The following is a 14,149-nucleotide window of genomic DNA, read 5'->3' as shown; positions in this document are numbered from 1 at the left end:
GTTTGAGAGTTAAGCACCGCTGAGCTGGGAAACATGTGGAGCATTTAACTTTTTTTTTAATTGATCATTTTATTGGGGGCTCTCACAGAGATTATAACAGTCCATAAATCAATGACATCAAGCAAACTTATACAGATGCTGCCATCGTCATTCTCAAAACATTTTCTTTCTACTTGAGCCCCTTGTGATCAACTCTTCTTTATTTCCTTCCTCCCCCACCGTACCACCCTTATTAAGCCTCATGAACCCTTAATAAAAAATGTTTCTCATATCTTACATCATCCGATGTATCCCTTTACCCTCAGTTCTCTATTTCCTCCAAATTGGATGGATTTCCAAAAAGACCTAATGGCTGAGTTGCCAAGCAAACAGAAGGATATTCAGAGAGTGCCTGGGCCCTTTAAGTAGCACGAGAAGGAATGCCTTGTGACCAGATCTCCGTCAGAGTCATTCTCCCTGCTTGCTGTCCCTGAGTTAGGATGGACCCCATTCTAACTGGGGTTGGTCCATGTGCGTAGACCAGAGTGGCTCTATTTTGAGAGCAGTTCGCCAGGCCTGTCTTCCAGGCCATCTCAGGGTCGTTTTGAACTACCAGCCTTTCAGCCAGCAGTCGAGCATATAACTGTTTGCACCACCCTTGCTCTCAAAAATAAATACATAAAGAAATGAAGAAATAAATAGATACACACACACACACACATACATACATAAGCCAGCTTACTGCCATTGAGTTGATTCCGACTCACGGCAAACCTGCCGAACAGCATAGACCTGCCTTTGTGGGTTTCCGAGACGGTAACTCTTTAACAGGAATAAAAAAGCCTTGTCTCTTTCCTGTCCTGCAGAATGACTGATGGCTTCGAACTGCTGACCCTCTGGTTAGCAGCCTAACACATAATCCATGATGCCACCAGGGCTCCTTGTGCATCACCTAGGAGCTCCTAAGTGTCCTTTAGGGTGAACATTCTCTCTATATTTTTCCCTCTCCAGGAAAGCTCGTGTGAAAACAGCATATTGTAAAGAAAGGGAGTCTGGCAATTGCAGGGCTTCCACAGAGCCAGGACAGTGCCCGGGAAGCGAACTCCCCATGGCTAAAGGTTCCAAGAACCACAACACAGCCCACCACCAAGCACATCCCAGGAAACGCGTCCTTGCTTAGAAAAGCCCAGAGGCAGCATTCTGTTAACTACGAAGCATTCGGCACATGCCCCCCTATTCTTCACCTCTCAGTGTGAGGCCCAGTTGGCAGCTCCCCGAAGAACAGCCAGAGTCGTGCTTCATGACTGCGTGGTCTTTTCTAGGGATTCAGTCGTATCTGGGTACTTGCATTCTGAGACCTTCCCATTTAACGATTCGTCTCTGCCCATAGGCATGGTTCTCAGAATCATAGAAAATTTCCTTTTCTCTGCATTTGGCATTTTCCTCTAGCGGAAGCCTTCGCTACTCTTGGTGTGAAAAGCAGTGTGCACAACGTCTCATTAGATACTATTGTTCCTTCTTTCTAGGACAGAATGGCGCTGCTCGTTGTTGGGAATCTGGTCAACTGGTCTTTGTGAGTAGGCCTCGATAAACAGCATTCTTTTTATTCATATCTGGAGCACCGTGGGCTGGCTTTCCTGTGTATGCACTGGGTTCTGTGGAGAAGCAAAACAGTGTCGCTTGTATGTGTAAGTCTATAGAAAGAGATTTGTATCCAGAAATGGCGTGCACGGTTGTAGAAGTGGGTAAGTCCAGCCAGGTACAACCCCGTGGGTGAGATGTAAGCTTAAGGCTTCTCCTGATGCCTGTGGCTGCCGGATGATTGGGAATGGGAGAAATGAAGCAAGAAGATCACAGGCTGGTGGATGCAGAGCTGAATGAATCCACTGATGGCTCCCGGGGTTGGCTGGAGATATGACACGAAGTCGGCGAACCAGATGCAGGATCCACATGCAGCAGTAGACAGCCACTGGCTTCCACACACTTGTCAGTTTACACTGAGTAGGCCACGAATAAAACCCTCCCTCAGTCCTATCCAGGCGATGACCAAATTAAAGCGATCTCTTCTCCCCACAACTGCTTGGCTGCTTCCCAGGAGATCCATCATGGAGTTAACCACGCTATGTTAGATCCTGTCATGGGAGAATCCTGGCCCACCCAAATTGATATAAAAATGAACTCCCACACCTTGACTGTCATTTTTACAAAGAAACCCCAAATTAAGGAGAGGGTAAGACTAGCCTTTTCCTAGAGACTTCAAAGAAGAGACTTTTCCTCTTGCAAAAGAAAAAAAAATGCCACGAAGTTGTTAGGTTACACTACAGGCCTCTCTTAAGGTACTGATTCATTAAAGTAATTTGTTAAACAAGACAAAATAAGAGCTCGTAGACAGCAATAGATACATAGGTACAGCAATAGAGATCATGTCAAGAGTTGCAAAAATATAACATGGTCTGAAAAACTTGTAGAACTCACGGAAGCCCCTGCTAAGGCGCCTCTTTCTGGTTGAAAGTTCTCGTCCTCAGTGTGAGCAAGTGTCTGATTTTTTTTCCTGTTCCCTGTAAGTCTCTTTCTTCCTATTCCACCTATCTCATTTGTTTCCCTCCACTCATTGACCTTTTTTTTCTCAAGTGACCTGAAAATAGAACTGGATAGCATGTTTATTTTTTCTAGCTGTGGTTAATTTATGCAGCTGAAAATGCAGATAAGATGCTTATGTTGTTGTCAGGTGCCACTGAGTCAGTTCCCGATGCATAGCGACCTCGTGTGCAACAGCACAACACACCACCCTGCCCGTCGCCATCCTCACAGTGGTTATGTGGGTGTCCATTGCGGCAGGCACTGTGTCCATGCTTCTTTTCCCTGCCCCTCTACTTTCCCGAGCATCATGTCCTTCTCCGGGGACTGGTCTCGCCTACCAACATGTCCAAAGCACACGAGGCTTGAAGGGAGACCTGTGTCTCAGGCAGGAGGTGTGCTGGCTGACTAGGGTGTCACCAGGCATGTGTTGAAGGAGACGGATTGCCAATTCGTGGAGCAAGCGAGCCGAGCACCTTCAGTGGGGCGCCTCTTTCTTTAAATTATTGTTAGCAAAGCTAAAAGAGTTGTGTAACACTTGTCCAGAGAGAGGCCTGCCCTTGGGCATGGCTGAAAAGATGCTATCCTGACTAATGAGCTGCCTCCTGAGACAGTGCTGTGTGAGGTATGGCTGCTCTTGTTGGGTCAATTGGTAAAAGTTTGAATAGAGGAGTCCACCTGGGGGCTGTTGACCTTAATTCTCCTTCCCCTTGACACCCTGCCATGGCATGCCATTTTTTACAGTCATTTGAAAACCCACCTAAGGACATTATTAAAGGCCCTGGTGGTACTGTGGGTTAAGCATTTGGCTGCTAACTGAAAGGTCAATGGTTCGAACCCAGTAGCCTGTCCATGGGAGAAAGGTACCCTTTCCATCAATCGCTTCCATAAAGAGCATGGCCTTGGGAAGTGGTGGAAGCGCGTTCTGATGCTGTGGGGAAGATAGGTGGGTTTGTAAACCCCCAGAGCGAGAGGGCTGCAGCATGGGGACCCCTGGGGCAAGACACCGTCACCAAGTCTGAACAGGAGGCAAAACCTTCAACTGAAGACAAGAAGGGAAAGAATACATCAACTCAAAGTCTTTGGACAGGACAGCAGTGAGAGCCACGTCAAGGGGAAAATGACAACACATGTTGAGAAACTCAGAGAGTCGCACCGTCACAGACAGGGAGTTCCAATGAAGTCACTCGGGCTTCACTTTGAAGGTCAGAGAGCTGCTGATAACCACACTCCAAAAGAACTGGGAACAGAGGAAGAAGGGGTGATGGAGGCTTATCAGGACCAAACGGGGTCATTGAACGGTTTCGATATGCTTTTCATTTTAAAAATTTCCCCTTAATCCTTTTTCAAGTTTGAAGATAGTTCTTTTGTAACGTGGTGTTAAAAATGGAATCGGACGCTGGCACCTCTCTTGCAAGCATCCGGCGTTTGGAATCCCAGTGCCCCTTATTCATGAGCGTTGTTCTCCTGGTGCCGACTTTTGGTGATCAAGCCTCAGTCCCCTTCCGGGCGTCTTCCTCCCCTTTACAGTGACGTGTGCACAGAGAGGTCACCTTGACCCACCAGTGCAAGTCTTCACAGTGACTTTCCGATTGGCCCTGAAGTTCCAGTTTGGCATTGCTTCACGCCTGGACTATGGTTTTCAGTGGGAGATGGAAGATTTTCAGAGAATTGAACTGTGGGGACATGACCTTTCCTTAATTAAAAAAAAATGTTTAAACAAATCCTTCTATTGGGCGCTCTTACAGCTCTTATAACAATCCATAAATCAATCTTATCAAGCACATTTGATGTCCTTAACTTTTGAAGCTGCTTTAAAAATCGGAGAAGCTGGTCCAGCAGAAGAGACATGTCCGATGGGAGCCATGGTGACAAATGGCAGAGTAATGACTAATTCCAAAGCTGGCCTCACTGAAGAGAGAAACGAAGCATTTTAAAATGAAAACGAAGATCTTGTCGAAGAACCCAGAAAAGCTCTACCTTTCATTGGCAACTAATAAAACTGTTCATACGGAAGTATCGTCAACAGCACACTACTCGTTTTATTTGTGTTGTTTGGGGGCTTTACATGGACATGGTCTGTCCCCGCCTCATGAAAAACAACAAAATAGTTGCAAAAACCATACTAATGTTCCTGTTATTTTTAATTGTGTAGAAATACAGAACTAAAGTGACCACACCATGATATTCCCTTGGCTACTACTGGAAGTCATTGTTCGCACATGCCACGAGGACGCTTTTTCGTCAGCTCTGTACGGCGATAATATTAATGGCTTGAACTACTGGAAGTTACTGATCAGGCTTGAAAGAAGGCCACACGATCCTTTTAAATGTTAGTGTTCTGTTCTTTAAAAACTTGATGACACTCTACTGCAGTTGCCCACACATGTTGGTACGTTCGGGCACACCAACGATTGATTTTTTTTAAGAGAACAGCCTTGGCAACCGTAGGAGCTCTGGTGGTGAAGTGGTTACACATTGGGCTGCGATTCACATGGTCGGCAGTTCGAGACCACCAGCAATTCCCTTGGAGAAAGACTGGGTTTCCACTCCTGTGAACAGTTACAGTTTCGAAAGTCCACAAGGGGTCGCTATGAGTCAGCATTACTCAATGGGACTGAGTTTGGATACACTACAAGACTGTTCTACAGGGGCTTAAGTGGAGAGCAAATGCCTTGAGAATGATTGGGGCAGGGAATGTATGGATGTGCTTTATACAATTGATGTATGTATATGTATGGATTGTGGTAAGAGTTGTTTGAGTCCCTAATAAAATGTAAAAGAAGAAAAGAGAAAAAAAAAAAAAGACTGTTCTACTTCATCCGAGGGGCTTGCTGTGGATCAGAATCGATGCAATACCAGTGAGTTTAATTATGTAATGCTGTATGTTTAATTTGAGACAGAGGAAGTATGTACCCAGGTAGCATAGGGTGTTAGGTATTGAGCTGCCGGCCACAAGATTAGGGGTTCAAATCCACCATCTGCTAAGGTGAACCATGAGGCTGCCTGCTCCCATAAAGTTTCGCATCTTGGAAAACCTGTATAGGATCATTATGTATCATAATCGACTCAGTGGTTATGAGTTTATGTATTTATGTGTGTGGGGGAATTCACTCAATCGCAATAAAGTAGATACAGATTATTTAGTTAAAAAAAAACCTTTTGCCAAACAAGAAGGTAAGAATTATAGAGTTTAGTTACAACTGAATCAAAATTTGGAATAAAATGAAGACTAAATCCCAAACAAAATAAACTTCAGTATTACTCTCAACACCATGGACAGCTAACAAACGTGTATTAATGAATAAGAAACCCCAACAAGTGAACGGGACTGTACCTTCAATACACCTGTTGCAGACTTATACCTTCCTTTGAATGTAAAGCTGTAACGCCCTAGTGAGAGAAGCGGAGGACTACCCACAGTCGTGGATTTGGGCATCATGGGACTTCGGTTCAAACCTCTTGCTTTTGAGATTGCCCAATAGTAGGCAACTTAAGACTACCCTGTATTTACCACTTTCATATTTTCTCTGCTTTTAAGACTTACCTTAGTTCTACAGACGTACTTCAGCTGTGGTGAATGACCCTTGTGGAGTTTTATGCCCTGTATGTAATCCTCATTGCATGCTTAAACAGGATTAAGTCACCTAAGTTTTTAAAGATGTACAAGTGCACTTCCATGTATTTTAGTCTAAAGAGATTTCCCATATATAAATTTTCCCTTCATACCAATAATATTTTAAATTCTATATCATTGGCTAGTTTAATGATACTATTAGTAGAATTACCAAGGCCCGATGGAGGTTACTTTTATGATCTCTTAAAAAGCTTATAATGCTGCCAATGAAGTGGAATGGGATATATATATACACCTTGGGTGTTTGAATGGACTTTGAGCTTCAAACTTAACCATAAGCCCTATCTAAGAATAATCAGTTCATTCAATGCAGCCCTACTCAGTACTTACCTTCATGAAGGGACCACTGAGGATAGGGGTGCTATAGCTAAGTGTGGTGAAAAATCAAATGGTGCCCAGGTATCAGAAAGAACACCATCTGGGGTCTTAAAAACGTGTCTTAAAACAAGCAGCCATCTAACTGAGGCATTGCACACCGCACTGTGTTATCCAAGGTCTGTAAATAATGAAGTCCAAGATCAGAGGAGGGAATTGTATCAGAGCTTCAATCCTAGCAAGAGAACACAGTATGAGCCCACTATTCATTTGCAGAGTCCCCTCCGGGATTAAGCCTCCCTTGAATTCCTTAGGAGCACTGACCAGGGATGTGAATAACCTTGTCCTCAAACAAAATCATCAGAAAGTGAATGAATACAGATACAGTTAGGGTACAATTTAAAATATGTTTTCCCATTTTGACCTATTTTGAATGTGTTCCGGATTTTCTTATGTTCTCCTTTCTTGTGGATTGAGGTCTTTCTGGGTTTCATTTGTTGTTGTTGGGCAGTGGGGGGATAGTTTGGTTTTCTTTATATGAAATCCACCCTAGGTATATCCGTACAGACAGTAACCAGATTAATAGTTTCTTAGAGTTATGACAGGGGAAGTTGGGGGGGTAATAAACGCTAATGAGTCCAAAAATGAAGAAAACGTTCTCCAATTGATGGTGGTGATGATTGCACAAGTCTCTTCAAAATACTCAAACCACTGAATGGTGTTGTGTATCAGTTATATGTCAATAAAACTGCTGTTTTCTTTTAAAGTGGATTGCTGCCACTCCCCAAGTCAGCCTGGAGAGGGGCAGTCCCTGAAGGGTCAACGGGTGGACCCTGAACCAACTCTAGAAGCTTTTCCAATCCCAATAGTGTGTGCCTCCCAATGATAGTCCCTCTCTCGCACCTGTAATCCCACCCTCACCTGTGACTGACTGATCTGCCACCAGTCGTGACTTGGTGACACTTTCCTTTTTTCGCCACGTCCTGCTTCAGCCGCCGAGTGACTGAATCGTTGAGCTGCACGATCTGCTTTAGTCTCTCTGTTGTCTTTGTGTAAGACTTCATGAATGTGCATCTATAAAACATTTTAACTGAGGTAGCGTGTATGAAGTCAGTTTCTGAGACGAGGCCTCCTCCAGCAGCCTACACATAGAGTCACGGTGACTTGGGATAGGCTTGTTGGCAACTCACCACAGCAGCATCCTGAAGAACTCATCTCACATATAAGCCCAAAATTCAGCACGTCTGACGGTCTTTTCGTCCATTCACTGCCCCGTTCTTCATGGGAGTGAGCAGCTAAACAACAGAGGGGAAATCTTTCAACCAGAGAAGGAACCGATGATCGCGTTGATGATACGTTCGCCTGTGGGGAGTCTTGTAGCTAGTAGAAAGGTGTGATCTGACTACCCCGCCATCATTGAAAAGGTACTTCAAATGTGGTAAAGTGTTTCTTTGGTTATTGTTGTTATTCAGTGGACAAAACAGGTGAGGGGGCACGCACACACACAAAATCAATCCTATTAACAATGCTCGCCCACAGACTCTGCTCCCTGTGTTTTCAGCGCCCTCTTTGGACTGATATATCGACCCAGAGACTTTGCTTCCTACATGCTGGGCATCTTCATCTGCAACCTGCTGCTCTACCTGGCCTTCTACATCATCATGAAGGTAAGAGTGGGTGCTGGGCGCCGAGCAGTGCCCCGGGCCTCCGCCCGGCAGTGAGGGCAGCTTTGCCACCGTCCACGTCTCACCCCACAGCTCCGCAGCTCGGAGAAGGTCCTCCTGGTGCCGCTCTTCTGCATCGTGGCCACCGCCGTGGTGTGGTCTGCCGCCCTCTACTTTTTCTTCCAGAATCTCAGCAGCTGGGAGGTAAGAGGACGGCTCTCTGTTCCACAAAGATGTTTCCGCTCCATCTGTAGCTCTGTGGCCTTTGGACCTCCCTTGTTTCGTGTTTGTTGCTAATCATCCTGCATCACCACCCACAGGAGAACCGTACCCCAGGAGGTTTTTAGGAGCTGGTTGTTTCACCAGGTCTTTCTTCTAAGGCACCTCAGAGTGCCCTTGAACATCTTAAGCTTCTATTGGCAGCGGGGGCATGAACCCATTGACATCACCCGGGGGGCCCTGTAATCGGTACAGACACTGTAAATGTGAGCCTCGTGGTGTATTACGTGACGGCCCTGTTCCCAGTGATGTGTAACGAGGATAGAAATGCAGATTTGTCCACCTTCTCCAGCAGTGTTAGCCTAATCATACTCCATTCACAAGCGCCCCAGGCAGATGCACGTAGGCCCATCTCACAGATAGGAAAGCTGAGGCCTAGGAAATCCATTCCATGATGGATCGGAGACGCAGAGCTGAGGGGGAGGCTCGGCGCTCCAGACGCATGCTCACCCTGCCCTGGACTCTCCTGTGCTCTGCGATGGAGATGCTCCGCTCCTCTGCCCATCTCTTGTTCCCTCCGAGCCCCAAATCTCCCACCGTATTCATCGGGGAAAAAACAGAAAATGTCTTCAAAAAGGCTTTCCCTGGTCCGTAACACCCTAGCCACATGTTGGGAGTCGATCTGCAAGCTGGCTTGTAAAAACTAACAGCTGTTTAAAAAATACAGCCCACCTACCATACAGCTCACCCTTCCAAAATCTAGAATTAAATGGCTGTTAGTACATCCCCAGAGTTGTCCGACCCTCGCCACAATCGATTGGACATGTTCCAGAATTCCCCAAAGTAACTTCATACCATTAAGTAGTCACTCCATTTCCCTTCAGATACACACACACACATACACACACACACACACGCATGCCCACCTCAGCCCAAAGCACCCACTTTATGTCTGTGTGGATTTGCCTGTCCTGAATGTTTTATACTAGTGGGCTCGTGTGTCTGCCTTCTCAAGGGTCAGCCGTGCTGTGGCGTGTATCCATACTTCATTTAACTCCCAAATAACATTCGATGTGGGTAGATGTGCCACAATTTAGTGACCCACTCCTCCATTCGTGGGCATTTGGGATGTTTCCACCTTTTCGGGTGATGCTGCTATAAACAGCACACCGATGCTGACAGAGGTAAACATTTGCAGCCAGAGATGTGTAGCCTCCTGGATTACTTATCCCTCTAACACCCAGCTGACTTGTGGGAATTCTTGCCCACGTCCCCCTCCCCTTCCTGCAGGGAACCCCGGCAGAATCCCGGGAGAAGAACCGAGAGTGCATCCTGCTGGATTTCTTTGATGACCACGACATCTGGCACTTCCTCTCTGCTACTGCCCTGTTCTTCTCCTTCTTGGTGAGTTTGCAATCTCTTCCCACTTGACAGCCTGTACTTTATTCCCGCCCCCCTTCCCAGTAAACCTGAGCAGTCGCTGGTCAGTAGGCTCCCGCTGATAGCACCGGGCCCCTGCCCCAGGTGTTAGACTAGAGCTGTGTCTGCTCCTTTGGGTGGTCAGTGGCTGACTTTTCAGAAGTGTGTGGCCAGACCAGGCCGTTCTCCCAGGCGCTCTGTGAGGTTCAAACCGCCAACCTCCGGACTAGCAGCCGAGCCCTTAACCTTAAGTTCGCACCACCCAGAGACTCCTCCCTTTCCAATGCCTCGTTGTACTTCAGTAAGCATTTCGTTTTATTTCTTCTTTAAATTGGCTCTTTCCATTCCATCTCTAATTTCTTTTTCCTTTGACGCCAATGTAACGGAGCCTGTGTGGCACTGCACACGAGTGGACTGAGTGCGCATTAGAAGACCCCTTCCCAGAATTCCCCCGAACCAGATCACTAAAATTCGAATAGTGTTTGGTTCTTTGTCCTTGAGCCGTGCTCACGGTCTCCATTCTCACTGGATATTTGACAAGTCCATGGAGTGGCTCAGGAGACACCCCAGCTCGGCTGTCTTCTATCCAGTCCGTTTGCTCTGTCTTTTGTCCAAACGCCTGCCCAGAAGCCACACGCGTTTAAAAGCCCTGGATAATAATGTTCAGGGTCCGTTCATCCTAATTTCGTTTTTTGCACAGGGTCAAGGGACAAGGAATAGGGCTAGGCCTCCTAGGGTCCCTAACCACTCTGGTTGTAGCCGGTTCAGGAGCAGGCGTGTCATCTCAAGAGTAGAGCAGCACTTCCCCCTAGTGGCCACCGCGGGACACTGAACCAAACGGCCTAAGCATCGTTCCTTAAAGCTTTTGATTTTGATAGAGATGTGGCACAAGTGGAGTTAAAGGTACGCTGTGGAGAGAATGGTGGTCGAGGAAAGGGAGAAGGGAGAGAAAGGAGGGACGATCCTTATATAGTCACAGCCAGTTCAACAAGATCTTCCTTTCCAGTCTTGACCCTAACGTCCCCTTCCAATAATGACTTCCTTGACCACCCTATCCAAAAAGAAATTTAATCACCTCCATGCTCCATCCCTAATTCGTCCCCCACCCTTTAACTGTTTCCTCCATCCCTAATTCGTCCCCCCCTTTAACTGTTTATCGTTAGCATATGTTTCCATCTACTGTGTCTGTCGTTGGTGGCCGTCACGATCGTTGGTGGATTTGGCCATCCAACTACTGTATATCTTGAGAGGAGCCCTGGTGGAGTAGTGGATACAACTTAGCCTCTGATCCACAAGGCCAGCAGTTCAAAATCACCATCCCTCTGCAGGAGAAAGCGGAGCTTCCTACTCCCATAATTAAAGCCTTGGAAACTCACAGGGGCAGTTCTCCCCAGTCCTGTAGGGTGGCTCTGAGTCGGTATCGACTCAATGGTGTGTGTGTGTGTGTGTGTGTGTGTGTGTGTGTGTGTGTGTTTCATGTGTGAAGCCCTCTCTTGAACATAAGCTCCATCGGGGCAGGATGTTTGTCCATTTTGTTCCACACTCTACGAGAGCCTCCATAAATGAACTCTGATGCCTGTTAAGGGCCTGGCACTGGCCGAGAGCCGCAGGGGGCATGAAAGCAGTGAGGGGGACATGAAATCTTTCGTTTCCCACCATGCGGGGCTTGGTGTGTGACCGAGAACTTTGTGTGTGACCGTGTGTCCCTTGCCCTTCTCCTCCCCGGCTCATTTCAGGTTTTGTTAACTCTGGACGATGACCTGGACGTGGTTCGGAGAGACCAGATCCCCGTCTTCTGAGCCTCCAGCAAGTGTTAAGATGGGGAGAGGGGCAATCACCCTCGGTGCTGTGTTCATGAAAAATCCACTGACGGAAGCAGCGTGACCACCACCCAGTGCCCCCATCGCCCTCTTAGAGGCCGGCAAATCTGCTTGCATTCACCCAGGAAGAAGAAGAGCTGAAGGGAGACTCGAACTTGCCAGAAGAGAGGCAGGCACTGGACAGAGGCAAGCCCCAAAGAGCCAAGACACATCCCACCCCCTCTCGTCAGTAGCTTCTGGGGTTGCCGATGGCCAAATACTGCACCAAAGTCAGTGCACTCACCTGGACTTGCCAGGTTTGGCAGAAGGATGCTGCGCTTGTTCCTCTGCTGCCTCTGTGCCCAGAAAGGCGAGCCACTCTGAGTTCCTCCTGAGAGACGTTCCTTTGGCCCCTGGGCACCTTTGCAGCACCTGCGGCTTTAGACATCCTAAAGCAGGAGGCCAGGGGAGGGGGGAACTCCTCAGCGTATGGGGGAGAGATGAGCGCAAGGTGCCACCCACTTGAGGTAGCTGCTCCAGCCTCAGCAGCTAGTCATCTCCTCAGAAGAATGGTGCGCTCCCCCAGGCTCCTGGCCCAAGAGGGGGACACAGGATTGGGCTCCTCGGTTCAGGTTCCTGGGACACCAGGCCTAGTCCTTCGTGTCTGTATCTCACGGTTGTGTGTTGGGCTCTCCCGGCTTGTGAAGGCTTTGCTTCTCCACAGACTTCTGGTCATCTCCGAGTGGAAGGGCAGGTGTGGGGAAGAACAAGAGAAATGGCCGCCTAAGAGCTTGGTACCCTCAGCATCAAACAGACGGCCTTGGCATTCCGGAGCCAAGCCCATGAAGGGGGGGAGGGGGAGCGCAGACTGAGCTCTGCAGCTCACTCAGCACAATTCTTGGGAACAAAATGCACATTCCAACCAGGGGCGTTTCGCTAGGGGGCTCTAGAACTGAGCCCTTTTCTGTCATTGTGTGCATATCGGGGTCCTGGGGGTGCTCCCTGAAGTTTTCAGAAGTAACGTTCAGCAGGAGAGAGCATCCGCTCCTCGCTGGTGCAAAGAGCCCGCCACTGTTCCTTCTCCCCCTGGTGAGAAGCTCCGTGTACCAGGTTCACTGGCACTGCCTGGCCCCTCTGCCGCTGCATTTGACCTTGTCCTCTCAGCCTTGAATCTGAAGTAGTCAGAGAAGCCTCACCCATCTCTGCACACACACACACAGCGCCGCCTGAGACACCGAGGTCACCTCCCACCGATGGCATCGTCATCGTATTCGAAAACACGTTTGGGAGGTCTGAATAACAAGCTTTCCCAGATTCTGAAAAGGGGGAGAGATGCTCTCAATGAAGTATGGAGGGGCCTTTCTAAAGTTGCCAGGGGAAAAATTGAATTGAAAGATCATGGAATGTTTCCGGTGACTTTTTGAAGCCCCCTCGGGTTTTATGATGTTTCTATCCTAAAATGTCTTAGATTTGAAATTGGCCTCCTGATAGTCTTACTCCTTAAAAATGGTTGACCACCACTAAGCCATACAAAGGCAACCAACTGGCGAAGCAAACATTGGGGGGAAATTCTAAGCCTACTCAACTCTGGCTGACTTGACATCCTCCTTTGGATTTTAATGCACTCATGGTTTCAGTAAGGAGTAGCATAGAGGTTAGGCATTGGGCTGCTAACCACAAGGTCAGCAGTTCAAAACCTCCAGCCACTCCTCAGGAGAAAGACAGGGCGTTCTACTGCTCTAAAGAGTTACAGCCTTGGGAACTGTACATGGGCAGTTCTACACTGTCCTATGGGGTCAATTCTGCTCTGAGCAAGAATTAACTCGATGGTAGTGAGTTTGAGTTTTGAGGGCTTTCAGTTAAAAAAAAAAAGGCCCTGTGTGGGAATGTGAGCCACAGGGACTGCTCAGCAACTTGGACAAGAGCGAGTGCATTGTCTGATGCAGTCATTCTTTGGGCACCAGTGCATTTCAGGAAATAAGCAGTAACCACGTGGAAACATGCATTGTGCTGCTGTGTTCTCAAGACAGTCTCTGATCCCGTCAACCTTGTGCTAGACAGCCTCATGCTAGAGTCGGTTTGGAATCAGCCCACTCCAACACATCAGTGCTAACTCTCTACAGGGCTGGCCCGGTGTTTGGGGGGACAGAAGACAGTCAGTCCTATGATTGCCTTTGTGGGATAATAGGAGCACTCAGGGTAGGGGAGATGGCGGGGGGGGGCGGTGGGAGGGTTCATACAAGTTTAACTGTACGTGGCCCATATGTGGCCCAATGGCTCAGGGATCCCAGCGGCACAAAGAGCTAGGCACTTGGCTGCTAACTGAAAGGTTGAGGGCCCCTGAAGGTAAGAGGGTTAGGAGTTGCACTGCCAACATCAAGGCCTGCCACTTGAAGCCACCAGCGTCTCGGAAACCCACAGGGCAGTCCTCCTCTTTCCTGCAGCGTCACTTACAAGTCAGAGTTAACTCCGTGGCAGGGAGGAGCTATAAGATCATCTTTGCAGGAGAAAGATCTGCGTCCACAAAGAAACCCGAGGGG

General features: G+C 47.9%; 1 protein-coding gene across 6 annotated transcripts in view; it reads left to right on the top strand.

The window, feature by feature from the left end:
- Positions 1–11,609, top strand: part of SIDT1 (SID1 transmembrane family member 1) — a 124,722-nt gene extending 113,113 nt beyond the window's left edge. For all 6 annotated transcript variants that reach the window (XM_075543464.1, XM_075543463.1, XM_075543461.1 and 3 more), the window contains 5 exons: positions 1,506–1,552; positions 8,070–8,175; positions 8,266–8,376; positions 9,682–9,795; positions 11,547–11,609. In XM_075543464.1, coding sequence (XP_075399579.1) covers positions 1,506–1,552; positions 8,070–8,175; positions 8,266–8,376; positions 9,682–9,795; positions 11,547–11,609 — 441 coding nt within the window. The remainder of the gene's footprint in view (positions 1–1,505; positions 1,553–8,069; positions 8,176–8,265; positions 8,377–9,681; positions 9,796–11,546) is intronic.
- The last annotated feature ends 2,540 nt before the right edge of the window (positions 11,610–14,149 follow it).

The sequence above is a fragment of the Tenrec ecaudatus genome, chromosome 2, assembly GCF_050624435.1.
Source record: "Tenrec ecaudatus isolate mTenEca1 chromosome 2, mTenEca1.hap1, whole genome shotgun sequence".
Classification (NCBI taxonomy): Eukaryota; Metazoa; Chordata; class Mammalia; order Afrosoricida; family Tenrecidae; genus Tenrec; species Tenrec ecaudatus.
The sequence above is the reverse complement of the archived record's forward strand: the minus strand, read 5'-3'. Positions and strand labels throughout refer to the sequence as shown.